At 45.9% G+C, this 18,500-nt stretch overlaps 1 protein-coding gene across 7 annotated transcripts in view; it reads right to left on the bottom strand.

The window, feature by feature from the left end:
- The window catches only part of Ninl (ninein like), a 152,302-nt gene that overhangs the window by 32,952 nt on the left and 100,850 nt on the right, over nucleotides 1–18,500 (bottom strand). For 4 of the 7 annotated variants that reach the window (XM_048790406.1, XM_015493160.2, XM_048790407.1 and 1 more), the window contains 8 exons: nucleotides 17,114–17,304; nucleotides 16,250–16,402; nucleotides 13,880–14,053; nucleotides 9,282–9,418; nucleotides 8,555–8,695; nucleotides 3,625–3,799; nucleotides 2,410–2,520; nucleotides 1,851–1,931 (listed from right to left, as the gene is read on the bottom strand). In XM_048790406.1, the coding sequence (XP_048646363.1) occupies nucleotides 1,851–1,931; nucleotides 2,410–2,520; nucleotides 3,625–3,799; nucleotides 8,555–8,695; nucleotides 9,282–9,418; nucleotides 13,880–14,053; nucleotides 16,250–16,402; nucleotides 17,114–17,304 (1,163 nt within the window). The remainder of the gene's footprint in view (nucleotides 1–1,850; nucleotides 1,932–2,409; nucleotides 2,521–3,624; nucleotides 3,800–8,554; nucleotides 8,696–9,281; nucleotides 9,419–13,879; nucleotides 14,054–16,249; nucleotides 16,403–17,113; nucleotides 17,305–18,500) is intronic. The other 3 variants (XM_048790408.1, XM_048790409.1, XM_048790410.1) reach the window with 3 other exon arrangements.

Raw genomic sequence — 18,500 nt, 5'->3', positions numbered from 1 at the left:
ATTTTTAAATAAACAGTTAGCACTAAAATGTAAAATATCTTTAGCAATGTGTCAAAAAGTAGATTTTCAAGAATCAGAGGTGAAATAAGTAGCAGAGTTACATTCAAGAAAAAGGATTTATGTATGTTTGAAAAATCCAGTGCACTAAAGGCATATATTAATTGATGGTTACTTCTAAGTTCCTAGTCTACTCAACAAGTTCAAAAGAAAGACCCATGTGACTATGATCCTGGCAGACAGCTAGCCAGCACATTCCACTGTATGACTGCCCCCAATATACCCCAAATAAGTCCAGAGGAAGGGTGACAACGGCTCACCACACACAGGATTTTTAAAAGGAAGAATCAGTGCAGAGAAAAACCAACAGGGCACCTGGGATTGGGGTCTGGAGTCAGAGGCAAACCACAGCAGCAGATGCAGAGCCCACTCAGAACCATAGGTCAGGCTCACCTTTATCCTCTGGTGTTGGCAAAGCAATGTGCAGCAGAAACAACGTAATTAATGTACTTAAATTGGAGGAAAATCAATGAGAAATAAATTGATAATAGCCCCTTAAAAACCAAACAATGTTTTATCTATTTTTCTGGAGACAGGGCATCCCATATTAATTATCAACTTTAAGAATACAGATTTTTCTCCCCACACTATCTGCTCCACTTTCAAATCACAAAAAATTACTTTGGTGCCCTTAACAATGACTATTAACAGTATCCCCAGAAATAATCACATTTTTAGTGTGAGGTGACTTGGAATGAATACTTATAGGTGACTTATATATGGAAAGAATTAGAGAAAACTAAAACCAGTTGTGTCTAATCCATTAGCACACAAGGTAACTATACCTGGACCTGATAGAACTGTCAACTTCACACATAATCACATCTTCGTATAGTTACAAATTATAGTGTTGAACTTGGAACAGTTAACTCATCTGTCTTAGATGTTTCTTTTTTTTGTCAGTGGAGTTTATATATGGAGGATTATTTTGGTGGGTGCAGTGGGGCTTGAATCCAGGGCCTCATATATGCTAAGCACATGCTCTACCACTAAGTTACATCCCAGACCCACCATACAGTTTTAAATGACTAACAATTGGAAGATGTGTCTTACTTATTCTTACTCAATCAGTAATGCTGCCTATGTAGGTGTTCATGTCTATAATCATCTACTTTCATGTTCTTTTCTGTCTTTCTTTATTTTTACTTTTTATACTGGGGATTGAACTCAGGGGTGCTTAACCACTGAGCCACATCCCCAGCCCCTTTTATATTTAATTTTATTTAGAAACAGAGTCTTGCTAAATTGCTAAGTTGCTGAGTCTGGCTTTGAACTTGTGATTCTTCTGCCTTGGCCTCCCAAGTCATGGGGATTATAGGTGGGTGCTACCACACCTGGTGTCCTATAATGAAATTTCTTCAAGAGGATTGATCCTGAAAATAGACCCTTCTATCTCAGAATCTTGGCTGGTCCCTGGGCACACTTGGCATGACTCAACAATGCCTGTGTAGGGCTGAGCAACCTCCATTAGACACTCTGCCTAGAGAAGATACTCCTGCCATCCCTTGCTGGACCACTCTATACCTGAAGACCAAGTGTGCTGTTCACCCAGGAAGGGAAAGGTATAAGGGCTGCACATTGCCAGAGGTCTGAGCCAGGCAGACCTCGACAGCCTCCAGGGCAAGCCCATTTCACAGGCACCCCTTCCTGCTGCTGCTGCAGGGTGGACTAGGGGTAGGGTAGGGGTACAGGAAGGTTCTGTGCATCAATGACAAAAGTGAGGGCTTCAGTCCCAGGTACAGCAGGACACAGGGCTGTTTCAGGTGGCTAGGCAGGTTGGGTGGGGCATGTACCCGACACTTGAGCTCATATTCCTTCAGGAGTACTGCAAACTGCTCTTCCTGGGATGGCAGCTCCATGTTCTGTGGCTCCAGCTGAAAGTGAGAAGGACAAGTAATCAGGGGAAGGCCCTCAGGCCAGTGGAGCTGCTTCTCCAGTCCTGACTCTGAGAACCTTCCTCCCTGGTGGGCTGTGCACCTCCAGGTACAACCACTCTGACTTTCCTTCCTGCCATCCTGAGTAGTCCCTCTTCTCCTCAGAGGATGGGGAGAGCCCCATGGGAGCCTTGAGGTGGCACAGAGCTCTAACCTTCCTCTTTACCCCCAACTCTGGGAATGGGTATCTGAGGCCCATGCAAATGGTGCTGTCCCTGGTCACAGATGACACCCAATACTGTCGCAAAGAGGTATAAAAACGAGGTAAGGTAGCCATGCTAACTTTCTTTCGGTTCTAGAATTTCAGTAGAAAAACATTAAATTCAGTCATCTATATATTCTTTTTCAAGATACAGACAGCTTTTACCCACTACCACAGGCTTCCCTCTGAAGACTCAAAATCAGCAGAAGGACTTGCCTTGTCTTTCAGCACAAACTCCAGGTCGTTCTGTAGTTTCAGGACTAGTTTCTCTGAATCTGAAAGCTTTTCCACCACTTCCACAATCTCCTTCTGTAATCGACTGTTTTCCTATGAGACACAGGCCAGTGTTGACCAGGCTTAGGAACTGAAGGAGGATGTCAGCAGGTCTCAGTGTCACCTCTCTTAAAGTAGAAGGCTTGTACCAAGCAGCATTTGTAATCAGGGAACAACCCTTAAGGCAGGGCATCTATGTACCCACTGCCTCTGCACTGAACAGGTGGGGCTGTACAAAGATGGCTTCCTGATTGTCTCTACTTTTCTTCTCCCATTCTGCATGCTTAGAAAAGTTAAGGGTGATAAAAAAAAAAAAAAAAAGGCTGAATGCATCATTCCTCCACCCCCAGAATTGGGGATTGAGCCCAGGGGTGCTCTATCACTAAGCAATAATGCCCAATCCATTTTATTTTTTGGTACAAGGTCAGGCTGGCCTCAAGCTTGAGATTCTCCTGCTTCAACCTCCTAAGTTGCTGGGATTACAGGTGTATGCCTCTGTGCCTGGCCTGAGCTGTTTTCTAAATGAGGGATCTGAAACTGCCCTATTGATATAGGGCTCAGAGGTCTACCAGGGAAGGAGGGTAGGATCTGCAGACACTGGGGACTGTAGTGAGAAGGGTCAAGGGACATAATTCCACCAACAACAAGGCTGGTAAGTGATTTATGCTGTGTCCAGCTTTTCCTCCTAGAGGAGAGAGACTGCTAAGAAGCAGGGCAGATGTGGAAGGAAGCCACTGGGCTCCAAGTTAGGAAGGAAGGAGCAACAGGAGAGCAGGAACCAGGCACACAGATGAGTGCCTCTAAGTCTCAGCTGCCTGTCCTGCAGCCTGGAACTTCACTGGAGACAAGCACAGGAGGAGTGCAGAGCATGGGACATTCACCAAAGCCATGTCTCTTCCAGGCCACAAATCTGGTCTTTGACAGGCTATTCTATATGTGCTCCTAGACTCTGAGGGTACCACCAGACTGGCTGTGGTGGCTGGCTCTCCTTGATCTCAGGTTTATCTGACCTTCAGCAAAGAATGGGAGCTAGAGGGAGCCACAATATGGCTCCTCACAAAGTTGAAATGTTCTCCTTTGGCTGAGAAAGTAACATCACCCTACTCTGCCAACCATTTGTATCTTCACAGTGGGGCCCCAGGGGTGCACCCCACTTACCTTTAGGGCCAGGGTGAGCTTCTCATGGAGGCTGGCCTCCTCAGCCCTCAAGCGGCTCACATCTTGCTCCAGTGCAGCCTTCTGCCTGCAGGCCTGCTCCCACATCAGCTCCTGCTCCATCTCCACCTCTGAGCGCAGGAGACTCAGCCTTCCCCTGTACCCCTCCTCCAGGTTCCTGTAACACAGCATGCACTCTATATTGGGGCTCTTTTGGCGTGCCACCTGCCTCCTCAGGATGCATTTCTTCTCAGAAGCCCACCACCTTTAGCACTTGGCCAGCCATCTGGGACCCTGTCATTCTGCTCAGCAGATGGGGTTGGCTTCTAGCAGATGAACTTCTCATGCAGGCCTGATGCTTATCAGAAAAGGGGTGCTGCTGGGTTACATGAATGCCAGCACCTTGCCCTTGGAGTCCTGGGGTGAGTGAGTGGTCAGAGCTCTCTGGGGTGTATCACTGATGCACAGCTTTTCTACTTCCAAACCTACACTGCACAGCATCGCACCACACTACCCTGCAGCAGCCCTTTGATAAGGCCTTTGACACCAGATTCGTGTAAAAGTCAGCCCCCTCTGCAAGAAACAGGCAGCATGAAACCTATGGACAGTGAATTCTCAAGAGAGAATTCCCAAGAGGAAGATATATGTAGCATTTTTTTTCCTCAAAATTTCCATTCATCTTTTGCAACAACCATTTCCATCAAATCTTAGTCTTATTACTGAAATAGTCTCTTGACACATTTCTCAAACCAAGTCTGTTTAGACTTGCAGATGAAAGAGACTCTGACTTCAGAAGGGTTGACAGTGTCCAGGACTGAGTATAAGAGAAGTATGGGACATCCTCCAGCTGTCAAAACCCAGGCTTTTAATCTTGGCTCAGAACTTTGAAGAAATACCCAAAGGGCAAGAAGATGGAGGAAGGACATCTCTTTTTCAGGAAAAAAACACACTATGACAAATAGGACTAACACTTCACAATATTTTAACTAAGTTTAAAACTACTATTTTTACAGCATACAATATTTGATCCTGTCACCCCATTCTTTAGAAACCTTTAAAATACACAATGAAAAGAAAATGGTTAAATAAAAAAAGGAGGCAGACTCACATAATGGGACACTCTGCAGCCATCAAAAAAGTATATATAATATGATATCATCTTATATATTGTTATATGGATAGAAGGACATTGTTATATGGAAGGATACTGAAAATAGTAATCCTTTTTGGGAAATAGAATTTCTGGTGTTATTTTTCTTTTTATTTGTATTTTCTGAGTTTTCTATAATGAATATGTCACTTATTACATACATAGTGAAAAAACTTAACCATAAAAATTACCTATAGGAACCTACTGATAATTTCCCCACTGCTCACAGAATGAGATCCAGAAGCCCACTAGGCTCCCTGGGCTTTGGCTCAGAATCTCTTCATGTGTCCCTCAACCAGATTCATAGACAGAGATACTACTGTAGAGTTTATGATCCCAATTCCTAGGAAAGACATCACCAAGTTCTTTCCAGGTGGCTGGAAGATAATCAAGCCCCACACATTCCAACTAGAATAAATTAACTCTTGGTTACCCAAGGGGATTATCCAAAATCAACTTACTTTTAGATTTTAGGTGTATTTGTTTCAAAAGGAATCTTAGTAACCTGAAAGTCTGAGGCAGGAGGATCACAAGTTTGAGGCCAGCCTCAGCAAATTAGCAAAGCACTAAGTAACTTAGTGAGAACCTGTCTCAAAATAAAAAATAAAAAGGGCTGTGGATGTGGCTCAGTGGTTAAGTGTCCCTGGATTCAATCCCTAGTACCAAAAAGTCATGAAGCTGATATTAACCATTGTTAAAAGAGCTGTTAGGAGAATGTGGGTGGGTGGGTTATCAAGAGAAAGGAAATGACATTCTAGTAACTTACCTACTAGCCTCTCTCAGTAGACTTTCAATCCCTTTTTTTTTTTTTCTTTATGGTGCTGGAAATATAAACCAAGGCCTTGTGCATACTAGGCAAGTACTCTATACCTGAGTTATCCCCCCAATCCCTTTTCATTCTATTTTTAACAACAAATTTCACTCTGCCAGTGAAACCCAGACCAACTTCACGAGCAGTTCTGGGAAGGCAGAGAACTAAGGAGAACAGCTTAGGGGAGCAAAGGTAAGCACCTTGTCAAGACAAGAGTAGCCTTCACCATGAGGATTCTCCAACTTGGCTTTCGGGAACTCATGTAGCAGGAGTGTACACAGAAAAGCTGGGCTGGACTTTTCAGATGCACCAGCTGAATGGAGACTGTCAACTGCTGACAGGAGCAGAAACATCACTAACTCAATTCTTAACCACCCCTCTGAGATAAACCTCCATGTGCAGGGGGCTCAGGACAGTGACTCTGGCCCACCTCAACCACAGGAAGGTCAAGCGCCATGACTATATCACTTGGTAGGCCTCCCACATCTACGCTTTTCAGTTTACCCAGACACCGCTTTATGGTAAGGTATGTGTATTCAGTATCTCAGGTCTAATCGGAAACACTTTCAAAGTTTGGCAAAAGGACACTTAATTTTTAGCTTTCCTGAAAACTCCCACAATCCTGCAAGAGCCTTTGATTTAGCAGCTGGTAGAAGCAAGTGTGTAGCTATGCTGGCTCACACACTCACTCTTTCTCACACACACACCCACCCATGTACTCACATACTTGCTCTTTCACAAACACATCTACACAGTTACTACACACACAGCCCCATCCCCATAGTGCCATCTCTAGGCAAGTGCTCTATACCTGAGTTATACCCTCAACCCTTTTTCACTTGTATTTTTAACACATTCCTCCCCACACCATGCAGAAGCATGTGTGGGCCTCAGCATACTGTGTTGGCCTTCCCCAGCCACTATGGAGGGGAAGTGGACATAGTAGGCACAGGTGGACACAGTAGGGAGTCCTGACTTGCCCAGAGTCTGCCCATGTGAACTGTCATAGGAGGGAAGGTGGCTGCTACAGGAGGCGAAGTGGAGACCTGCTTCCACCCAGGGCATATCTGCAGAGACCTGAGTGCACAGATTGTGGAGAAGAATTGACTGAGGACGATGGCTGACCCAGGGCGACATGAACAAACTCTTGACCCCTCAGTGCTTCTTTCACTTAAGGTTCCATTTTCTTATACTCTCAAACTAAATAAGTTGTCTTAGAAATAGTGCAAGCCTGGCATGGTGGCATAACACTTGTAATCCTAGCAGCTTGGGAGGCTGAGGCAAGAGGATTGCAGGTTCAAAGCCAACCTCAGTAACTTAGCAAGGACCTAAGCAACTTAGTGAGTTTCTGTCTCAAAATAAAAAATAAAAAGGGCTGGGGATGTAGCTTAGTGGTTAAGTGCCCGTGGATTCAATCCCTGATACCAAATATAAAACAAAACAAAAACCAGTGTAAGAACAGGAGAAGACCTACATTTCAGTTTCATGCATCCAAACAAAATTGTGGGCAAGTTACTAAACTGCTTCAACTCTTAGTTTCTTTGGCTGAAAATGGAATTAAAATGGTCTATTTTGGGTGGCAGAGGCTCTTATGTGAGGCACCATCTGCACAGACAGAACACTCATACCACAGCAGCCTCATAGGCCAGAAAAGTCTTCGTGGGAGCCTGAGACCATGTTGTCTCCTCAACCTCTGGGCCTCAGACTACACAGCCAAGGTTCTATGGTCTTTGGCAAAGGAAGAATGGGCTTTTGGTATAAACTCAAGGTTTAGCCTAATACAAAGTGCCATGAGGTAGGTATTGACTGCTGAGCTCCCCATTCACTGGGACCAGTCTGCATCCTCTATGGCAGCTGGGGCTGGCTGACCAAGCCAAAAAAGGTGCTATCCACAGCTTTTCTGGCTCCTCCCAACCAACTTCCTGCTCATCTCTCTTCCCTACCAGCCACAATAATGCTAAAAGTCTCCTTGCTGGCTGGGTGAATGCTCCAAGGTGCACGGGAGGCAAATGCGGGAGGGTAAAAATTCCTATAAATCCCTTTAACTGTCCATCAGGTCTGTGTCAGAGGCTTTCTGTGTATCTTGAATGACACACATAGTATGGGGACTGCTGTGAAAAAGTGTCATTTTCCAATGCCACAACACACATGACAGGGGAGGCAAAGGTGAGAGGTTTTTCAGGGTAATCAAGATACCCATGCCATCTCTCTCTCCCTCCTCCTTTATCTTCTTGTGTGGGGGAGGTGCACAGGTGAACCCTTCGAGGGACCACAGGCCAGCAAGCACTGTGCTGACTCCACCCACCACCCACTAAGACTCCCACAGTAAGTACAGGGAAGTTACTTCCCTGACAAAGTCTGGGAAATCCTCACAGGCAATACTTCCTCAAACGTTCTGGCTTATAAACCAGAGAGGTGACTTTGTGTCCTTTTCTCTGGTCTATCTATCTGCCAACACCGCACATTGAAACTATACCAGGGCTTGGCTCAGCACACTAGAGCTGTGACATGTGAGTCAGGCCTTGGTCCCTGGTCTCCCTCTACCAGCCGAATCAATAAGAGACCATTTGCCAGCCCCTCTCAAAGCTTCCACCACCTCACAGTCAAATAGGAACATATCCAGATTATAAGCCTCCTTGGCTTTTATAAGGCAGACCCTGAAGTATGTGAGGGCAGAGCCAGGGGTTTTCCCTGTAGTCCACGGGCATGCACAGCTGACACCAGGCACTTTGCACCCACACCTTAAAGACTAGGACTGCATTTTAGATGTACCTTCTCCTCTTAGAAAGGATATCCTCAAAGCTGTCTTCTGGCTCAGGTGAAACTCAGGGCCTCAGCTCTGCAGCACACACAACTGTGGCCTCAGCAGCCCCATGCCAACCCCTGCTCTCAGCAACGCATCAGGAGAGGCCCCAGGTGAAGAGTTGCTACCATGTCTGCCCAGAAGCCACTGCTCTGGGCCCAGAACCTACTTGATTTTCTTCTCTGTCAGCTGCTCCAGGGCAGAGTGGCAGTCATCCATCTCTTTCACAAACTCCAGATTCCTCTTCTCGGCTCTCTCTAGGTCCTGTCTTGCCTTGTCTCTCTCCTGCACCAACTGTTCCACTTGTGTTCTGCCACAGAAAGGAGACAGGTCAGATGGGGTCCCCACCATAGACCTGACATACTCCACCTGTGCCTACTCTGAACCCCATGAGTCCCATGTCTGTGTATATGATAAAAACAGTTACAGAAACCATGTATGGGCCAGCACATGCTGACCTCATTGCCCCCACAACCACCTCCTAGTGTGTTTTCTATAGCTGCTGTACCCATTTTATAAACGGTGTTGGGGAAGTGCCCCAAATGTTTGGCAAGTAAAATTTCTAGAAGGTTTTTGACCCAGGGAGTTTGTGCCTAGAGCTCCTACAGTGTGCTACATATCTAGATGAGCTCAGGATGCGAGAGGATTTATCTGTAGGCACTTTGTCTCCAGCTAGGCCAAGAGTCCTTGGATCTCAGGCCCCTAATCTACATTGGATGCATAAAAGGAAGGAAGATGTCAGCCACCGTTATTCCTGCTGGCCACAGTTTTGCACTGCTGCCTGACATCTGAGCAAGTACAGGTGGGTCTCTCAAAGAAAAAGGTGACTTGTGTGTGTGATCTTGGCTCTGTCACTTCAGTTTCACCCCAATCCCTGGTCCCTGGTGGGCTCTTACAGGTGGTAGCTCAGCTCCTGACGGTAGCAGGCCAGGGCTGCCTGCTGGACAACACCATCAACTGTCAGGAGCTCATTGTCGAGGGCCCAGGTCAACTCCAAAAGATTCACCTTCTCATCCATGCTGAAGTCCAGGCTCTGGAAGTAGCAAGCCCCATTGGGCACAAGAAGATAAGGGACTTCTCCAAACATACTTCCTAATTCTCCTAAGGACAGTCCAGGGACTGTCCCATAATGGCTATTGTAGCCAGTACCTATCTCTTTTCTGACTGCAAAAGTCTCCTGGTGGGGGGCACCGCATTCAGTCCCAAGTAACTCTACAGGCTACCCCCCATCCTTGTCATGAGGTGCCCCCCCCATCACATTCCTCTAGTCATGAGGCCACCTGTCCCTTTCAGCAGTGTTCTCAGTCATCCCTGTCATACCCTGTCTCTGCCTCAGGGGTGGATGCTACCCAGGCTGGACAGAGCCCCACTGTATGGAGAAAGCTTGAGGTGTAGGAAGGACATAAGCCAAAAAGCACCTCATGGGGACTTAAGTGGAGACCAGGGGGCAGGGTCCTTTATCCCTCTGAAACCAACTGTTGTAAGTCCTGGATAAGCCTTAGGGAGCCCACATGAGGAGGCCTGCCCAGCAGCCAACAAAGCAAGACAGGGGAGACCCAATACCACCACTTGACTCAGATTCTGTCATACCTGCAAGTCCACTTCCCTGGTGCCCACTCAGGCCCCTAAGGTTCTCCTTCTGACTAAGCCATTTGTGTTGAGGTTTTGCCATTTCAAACTAAGAGAATCCTGATTCATCTATGTCTATGAAACACATATACGGATGGATGATTCTGTAAGTAAACGATCTATCAAAAGGAGGAGCCACGGCTGTGTGTATCCCAGAGAGATTCTGTTTCCCATCAGAATTTGGAAAAATACAGTTAAAAGAATATAACAATTTACGTCATGTGTGTTTTACAATAATACAAAAAGAACAGAAGAGTGAATACCCACATACTCTCAGTTCAGTTGGCCAGTAACTAATGTTTTACCACACTTGTTTTGTCAGCATCAAGTACTCCTGACTCCTACTTTCTGCTATGACTTCTAAAAAATTATGAAGTTACACATGAGTCCAGAGGCAGGCACCACATCAGTCAATGGGAGAAGGTGCCGTGACATGCCTAGTTCCCCTGGGGATTGGGATTGCTCCTGAGAAATGAAGACTTGAATTTCACAGCCACCCACTTTCTAGCATCTCCTAATAAGAAAGGCGGACCGTATAAAGCAGCAGGACACTAAGGTTGCTATGACACAGCACACTCTTTTCTGCAACAGTATCACCAGATAGTGTGTGGGAAAGTGACAGAAACCTGCTGTATACGCAGCTGCCAGGAGTAGAAGTCATCAGAAATCATAGTGGCATGCGTGGGAGCCAGCCTTCCTGAGAGCCCATGGCTCCTGGCCTTCTGAGTGCTCCCCTCCCATTCTAAACAGAATTGACCAGTGTAACCAACAGAATACTAAGCAACAGCATGTATTATGAAGGCCTAAGTCACCAGACATGTGGCTGCTTCCTTGCTCTGACCACTCACTCTGGAGCAGCCAGCTGCCATGTTGGAGGGATACTCAAGCAGCCCTAGGGACAGGTCTACATGGCAAGGGACAAAGGCCTCCTGCCTATGGTGTGAGCATCACCCTGTCATTTTTGTGAATGTACCATCCTAGAAGTGATCTCCAGTCCCAGGTGGGCCTGTGGAGGACTGTGGCACTAGCTGACATCTGCCTACAATCTCACAAGGCAATATGAACTGGGACCATCCTGCTCAGCTGACCCCAAATTTTTCACCCACAGAAACTGTTTGAGGTAAGAAATGGTGCATATGTTGTAGGGGGTATGATTTAGTGATAATCTACTAAGGGGTCTTCTCTCAGAGCAGCATCAAGAGGAACACCGTCATAACAGGCCCTATTGCAGGCTCAGTTAAGAAGTGCAATGGCATTGGTTGGAGACCTAGAGAAACCAGGTGTGCAATGCCTGGACATGTGTAAGTCAAGGGCTCTCCCTGCCAGTACTTCCCTCCCAGGGGAAAGTTCTCTCAGGCGCTCACTGCTCTTTATAGGGTCAGAGACCTGTGCTGCTGCTGGCAGCTCCACCAATAAGCAGTTACTAGCAACCTCATATAGTACAAAGGGCCCAGATGTGGAGTGACCGATGTCTGAATGACATTCCACCCATCCTGAGACCCAGGCAAGCTACTGACTCTGTCACCCCACTGTCAAGTACACATAGAAGCATCTTCAGGACTGATGTGAGGATTCAATAAGGTCACACACTTGACAGATACTTGCTTGGTATCTAGGTGCTGAGAGATAGCGGATCAAGATTGTTGCTATCTCAATAAAATAAAACCAAATCCTGAGGGCAACTGGTAAATTACAAAAGAAATGAGAACAACATCTGATTAAAAAAAAAAATCAATGGCCAAGCGCAGTGATGCACACCTATAATCCCACTGGCTTGGGAGGCTGAGGCAGAAGGATTGCAGGTTCAAAGCCAGCCTCAGCAATTTACCGGGGCCCTAGCCACTTAGTGAGAAATTTGTCTCAAAATGAAAAAAATTTTAACATTAACAAAAAGTGGGAGGAATGCTGGTAAAGTTGCCTAATGGTTAAGCACCCCTGGATTCAATCCCTGGTACCAAAACAAACAAGCAAACAAAAAACAATAAAAGGAGTAAGTTCTGAAATAAGCCTCATCATTGACCAGACCAGGATGGCAGCCAAGATGCTTCCCCCTGCACCAAGGAAATGTCAGCATAGCACCTCTGCTCTTTGTCCTCCCTGAATAAAATTTTTTTTAAGTTGTAGATGGACACAATATCTTTGTTTCGTTTATTTATTTTTATGTGGTGCTAAGGATTGAACCCAGGGCCTCACGCATGTGAGGCAAGCGGTCTACCACTGAGCCACAACCCCAGTCCCTGAATAAAATTTTTGGTGATCCCAACAGCCTCTGATTTTCAGAACAATCATGAGGGCAGCTGTCCAGGTAGGACTTGCCATTTTGGCAGGGATGATAAAGGGATCGCCAAGGCTAAGTTGAGCCTCCAGAGGGTCTCCGCCCACAGACGCAGGCAGACTGAAAGGCTGTTTTTGGACTCCTTCATGCTCTGTTGGTTTATGCTAACAGGGATGTTTTTGGAAGCAACAAGACAGAGCCTAGGAAGAGTTAAAATGTGTAATTTTAACACACAAAAAAAATTTCTAGCACAGAAGCATGAGAATATTTTTATAAATGCTGATATTTCTAATAAGGAAAACTTTGGAAACAACTTACACTGCCTGAGAGTGGGGAAAGGTCACATAAATTAGCAAGATACATGGTATGATATCAATTTTGAAAAAAGTTTTAAGTAGAATGTATTAATACATTTATTTTTTTGTGTGCCAGGAAAAAAAAAACTACAGAATACCCACCAAACTGTCAGTTGTTGCACCTGCCTTGGACCTCCAGGAATGAAAACAAAACAGGGACAGACTTACTTTCTTATTTTATAGATTTCTGTACTAAGAATTTTTTTAAAATAGTATTGAGGATTAAGCTCAGGGTCCCTCTGCCACTGAGCTGTATCCCCAGTTCTTTTTTTAAAGTTTTATTTTGATATAGGGTCTTTGCTAATTTGCTGAGCTTGGCCTCAAAACTGCAATCTGCTTACTTCAGCCTCCTGAGTAGCTGGGATTACAGTTATGCTCACAGAGCCCCAGCTAGTAGACAATTTTTTTTTTTTTAATAATGGAAAGTGAAATTTGGAAATGAAAATAATAAATCTAGGGCTGGCGCTGTAGCTCGGTGGTAGAGCACTTGCCCGGCATGTGGGAGGCACTGGGTTCTATCCTTAGCACCACATAAAAATAAATAAATAAAATAAAGGTATTTTTAAAAAGAAAATAATAAATCTAACTCATGGCATGTCCCCAAGGCAATCTTCCCCTCAGCCATCTGTTCCCTGTGAGCCTCTGACTTTGCCACTCCAGGGAAGAGCTCTCTCCAAATCCTGAGGGCTGGCCCTGTGGCCCCGGAAGGAAGCTTCCTGGGTGGCCCAAAAAACAGGAGGAGGGTGGTAAAGTACAAGAAGCCTCTGACTTTCGACCCCTGGCAGGGAAGGGTCTGTGGGAAGAGGAAACTGTGGCAGGGGGCTTTGTGAGCAATTACGGCTCACCATGGACTCTTTAGGAACACTGGTGACAGTGACACCCATTAGACCTCTTCACAAATTTGTGGCACTTTCCTCCTTTGTGTAGCAATGGGGTAAAGTATGTAGACAATGGAACTTACCTTCAAATGCACTTTTTGAGACTCTTATTTTCTTTGTATTTTATATATTATCTTTTAAGATTTAAATTTCCTATATAATAATAGCAGAAATTGAAGGAAAAGATGTTTCCTCCAAGACTTGCCTATAAGGGATTTTCTGCACAGAGAACATGTCCTGCCCTGTCCCTGCATGGGGTGCTTTTCTATTTTTCTCTGTGGAAACATGACCCCCATCCAGCCCAACTGTCCCTGGATGCCACCCACCAGGGCAGCTGTGAATGGCCAGTTTCAAACCTGCAAGATTTCCCTGCCATTCTGAATCCCTTCCTGTGCCCAGGTGGTGATGATCTGCTCAGGAAAGGCAAAGCCACTACCATCATCAACATTGGAGAAGAAGCGCAGGCCTGAGCACACAGACACAAGGGACGAAGTGGTAGGGGTAGTGTGGCAGCCATTCTCTGTTGGGACCTGCACAATGGAAAAAGAAGATACCCTGAGCACATGGGTGACTGGAAGACAGAGCGTCTACATGTTTTAATGGCTTTCCACCCTCACCAGCCTGTGCTCAGCACATTACCTTCTCATTGAGGTATAAAACAAGAACAACTCATGTTATCATTAGCTCCTTTTCCTAGACAAAAGAGGCAGGGTACCATCATAGGATATGTCTAAAATCACATGGATCTTCAGGGAAAAGACCAGGGATCTGCACCCAGGGACCCTGACCGGGGGCTCTCTCAATGACCCTCAGGCATCTGCTCTAGTACTGTCCATTTGAGGCCTTATACCTGGGTGGCCTACCATCAGTCCTGGCCAGCACATCACTTAACAGAGAGACCATAAAGGGGTTTTGACACTTCTCCTCTCAGGTGGTGACAGTGTGTACCTGGCCTTACAAAGGAAGAGCCTGGGAAGGTACATGCCATGCCAGGTAAATTAACTTCGAGAAAAGAAATGAGAGGCCCAAAAAGAAGAAAAGAAATGGCCCATGAAGAATAATATTTCCTTACAACTCAGAGACCCACAGCTCATGGTTGAGGAGTGTTAGTGAGTTTTATAAAGAAGGCATAATCTCTCAGCCAGAAAGCTGCCTCTAAGACTTCAGTAGTATAAGAATTTAAAGGGCAAGAATGATTTCCATGCTGTTTTCTGCCCCAGGTAGGGTCCTTCCCAATAAGCCTCTATTGTCTGGGACTAAAGGACTAGGGATGGCAGCACTTCCTGAATATCAGAGACCTCTGCTCACCACCCCCAGCCTCCCTCCACACACAGGAATATCTTCTCCCTGCCCTGCATGGTATCTGTGACAGCCTTGATGGATGTCTGTATACAGTGGATGTGTGTGAATGCAGTATGTATACACGGGGTACACAAATACAATGGATGTGGATGTATAAACAGTGAGTGCACATGAACAGTGAACAATGTGGGTTTGCAGTATGTGTGTGTGTGTGTGTGTGTGTGAGCGTGTGTAGTGTGCATGTACACTGCAGAGTATGGGATGATGAGGGAAGATGACTCAGTGTCTGCAATGCCCAGGAGAACAGGAGCAGCTTACCAAGAACAGAAGTGAGAGGGCCATGCTGCACTGGGAGGGGCTGCAGCCTCTAGCACATCTGTAACTGCAGGACCTCAGCAGGTTAGGCTGCTGGGTAAGGAGTCCACTGATGGGAAATGTGGGACCCTCAGTCCTCTTCAGCTGTCAGCCTGGGGCCTAGGGGTGAATGATGACCCCTTTGGAAAGAGCCACAGCTACTCTAAGACCCTGCGCCAGAGGCCAACAGTGGCAAACAGGGACAGCTTTATTCAGAGGCGGTGACTAACTTGACCAGCATGGAACATGACTCACTGGTTCTCCAGTCTTTCTCACCTGTAGGGCTAACACCTCTCTGCAACACTGGCTGCTGAGTTTCTTCTTCACCTGTTCTCATTAACTCTAGTCAGATGTACCCACCCCTGGTAAAAGACAGCACTACTGGTTCTACATGATGCCACCAGCAAAGAAGCATCCACACTACATCTCCAGAGCAACCGTGCCATCCTATCCCAGTGCTGAGAGAAACTGTGCTAAGCTAGTGTTCACTGAAAAAAATCCTAATTTAAATAGCTGCCTGAAATTCACTCTCCCCAGCCCCTGGAGATGGGATCTGTGAAAAAGATAAAATGCAGGACTACAAAATGGGGAGAACTCAGCTAAGGAACACTGAGGACCAATTCTAGATAAGATACAGCAGAAGCCTTCAGGAGCCAACTCTCAATACCCAATGGGGAAGGGAAGGGAAAGGAGGGAGTTCTCTTTTGGAACATATTACCACACCTACAATTGAGAAGACTCACTGAGGAAATGCTGTGTACCGTGCATTGTTCATTATCCTCCAGAACCCCTAAAATAGTTGACTTGACTGTCTCCATCTTACAGATGGGACTAAAGCTCAGAGAAAATGAGTAACTCATCCTGTGATGCCCAGCTGGAAAAAGCAACACTGACTCACCCCCAGGTCTGTGTGGTTCCAAAATCTAAGCCACATAGCTTCACGTGTGCACACACTGAGCCAGCTCCTGAGCAGCTCAAGTGGTGACAGCAGCAGAGAGGCCAGCATCCTCAGTCATCAGGGAATGACAACAGTTACTGCTGGATTTTGAGATTTAATTGCTACATTTTACCTGACAATGAGACCAGGGCTTGTTTGATTTGAGCAGGGTAGAAGATTCCAGAAGTGAAGCAGGCTCATGACTGAACAGGCCAACTTGGAATTCCGCAAGACTCACTCTGCCATCTCCATCCTGATCCAGTTTGTTAAACAGGTCTTCAAGTTCCTAGACAAAGACCACCACCTTCAGGTTACCTCCCTCCCTCCTTCTGGCTCCAAGCACCCAGCCAAGGCAGTCTGCTTGTCCTTTTCCAAACTCAAAGGTGTCCAGGCCACTTTCCTAAGGCCTCCTGACTCTGTCTTGTGAAACTTACATAGCCTCACTGGGTTCAGGCCCACTTTGAGACAGCAGCATCTAAACTTTCTAATTCCTCAAATACTCAGTGTCTACTGGGGACAGAAACTTGCTGGACCCTGAGGAGATGTACACAGGAAGCATGGCCTGGTCCCATGGTTCACAGACCTACAAGGGCACAAGGCTACAAACAACCCTTAACAAGGTAGGACCTGCCCAGCGCCATGACTGCCCTCCATCCAGCACCTACTCAGGATGGGAGCCACCAGCTGCTGTGAATACAGGCAGGCTCAGAGATACTGTACTGGGTTGAGAAGTAGAAGGGGGTCATGCTGAGAAGGGAAAGGGTGTTCATTCCAGACAAAGGAGGATTTTGAGTGAAGGCATTAGAAGTCCCCAGCATGTTTGACAGCATAATAAATTTGGGAGGTATCTGGGGGTTTAGCTTTGGGCAGAAGCATTGGGAGCCACTAAATGACTTTAGATCAGAAATTGTTAGAACTGTTCCAGTGTCTGAAGGGTGAAGGGATTTTCCAGACCCAACACTAAACTATGACCACAACAAAGTTGCTAGGGTCTCACCTCTTTCTCAAGTCCATGGAGTCCGATGCTCTGGCAGACCACAGCCAATTCCTGCTCATTCAGGTGGCCACTGCTGCCAACCCCCAACTCTTCCCAGATGCCCCGTACCTGCCTCTCGGGTGAGTCCAAGGAGGGACTGCAGGGCTTTTGGGAGCTCCCAAAGACCTCAGAACTCCAGGTTTGCAGCTGGCCTGAAGCAAAGGAGATTCACAGTTAAACCCTGATAAATACAGAATAAAATATTCAGCCTTAAAAAGAAGGTGGGAGCTGGGTGCAGTGGCGCACACCTGTAATCCCAGCAGATCGGGAGACTGAGACAGGAGGATCGCAAGTTCAAAGTCAGCCTCAGCAACAGTGAGGTGCTAAACAACTCAGTGAGACCCTGTCTCTCAATAAAATACTGGGGATGTGGCTCTGTGGTTAAGTGCCCCTGAGTTCAATCCTCGGTACCAAAAAGAGAGGGGTGGGGAGGGGGAAGGTAGGGACAGGAAGGAAGAGGACAAGGAAATCTTACCATTTGTGACATCACGGATAGATCTGGAGGACATTATGCTAAGTGAAATAAGCCAGGCACAGAAGGACAAAAACTGCATGGTTCCACATATAAGTGGAATACATGAAACTCTTGGTAATAGAGAGTATAATGGAGGTTACCAGGGGCTGGGCTGGGCTGTCTGGGGGAAAAAAAGATGTTGACTAAAGAATACAAAGCTTCAGTTATAAGATGATTAAGTACTGGAAACCTAATGTACAATATAGTAACCACAGTTAATAATCACGTATTGACCACCAAAATATGTGAAAAGAGATCTGAAGTGCTCTCAGGAAATACATATAAAAGTAACTATGTGAGGCAAGGGTTTGCTACATAATCATTTCATAGTATATTACATATGTCAAATCATCATGTTGTATAGTTTAAATATATGCAGTTTAAATATATTTGTATCTGTCAATCAAGTAAAGCTGGAGGAAAAATGCCAACAATAATTAAAGCCTGTGTTCCAAGTTGAAGCATCTAGGGGAAGCACATCAATGCTGGCAATTTATTCAGAAATCAGATGGACCAGTGGAAGGACAGGTGCACACACGGGAGTTGAAAAACAGATGTTTCCAGGTAGAGCCTAGGTGGTAGGTACATCATGGGTTCATAGTACCCGTTCTTTCCATTATGTGTTTAAGAATTTTCCTAACAGAATGTTGAGGGAAAAATCTGCTCTACCTGAGGAAGGCTTTGTGGAAGGTAACTTACTAAAGTCTGACCACTTCAAGTACTTAAAAGACGGCTCTATTTATAACAAAAGGCCAGCTTTTCTAAGTCTTTTTCTTTTTTATTTTTACTTCCATAAATCAATATTTCTTTCTCTTTTTGAAGTGCTGGGGATTG

The sequence above is a fragment of the Marmota marmota genome, unplaced genomic scaffold (assembly GCF_001458135.2).
Source record: "Marmota marmota marmota unplaced genomic scaffold, marMar, whole genome shotgun sequence".
In the NCBI taxonomy this organism is placed as follows: domain Eukaryota; kingdom Metazoa; phylum Chordata; class Mammalia; order Rodentia; family Sciuridae; genus Marmota; species Marmota marmota.
Note: the sequence above shows the minus strand (reverse complement) of the source record. Positions and strands in the feature narration are given on the sequence as shown.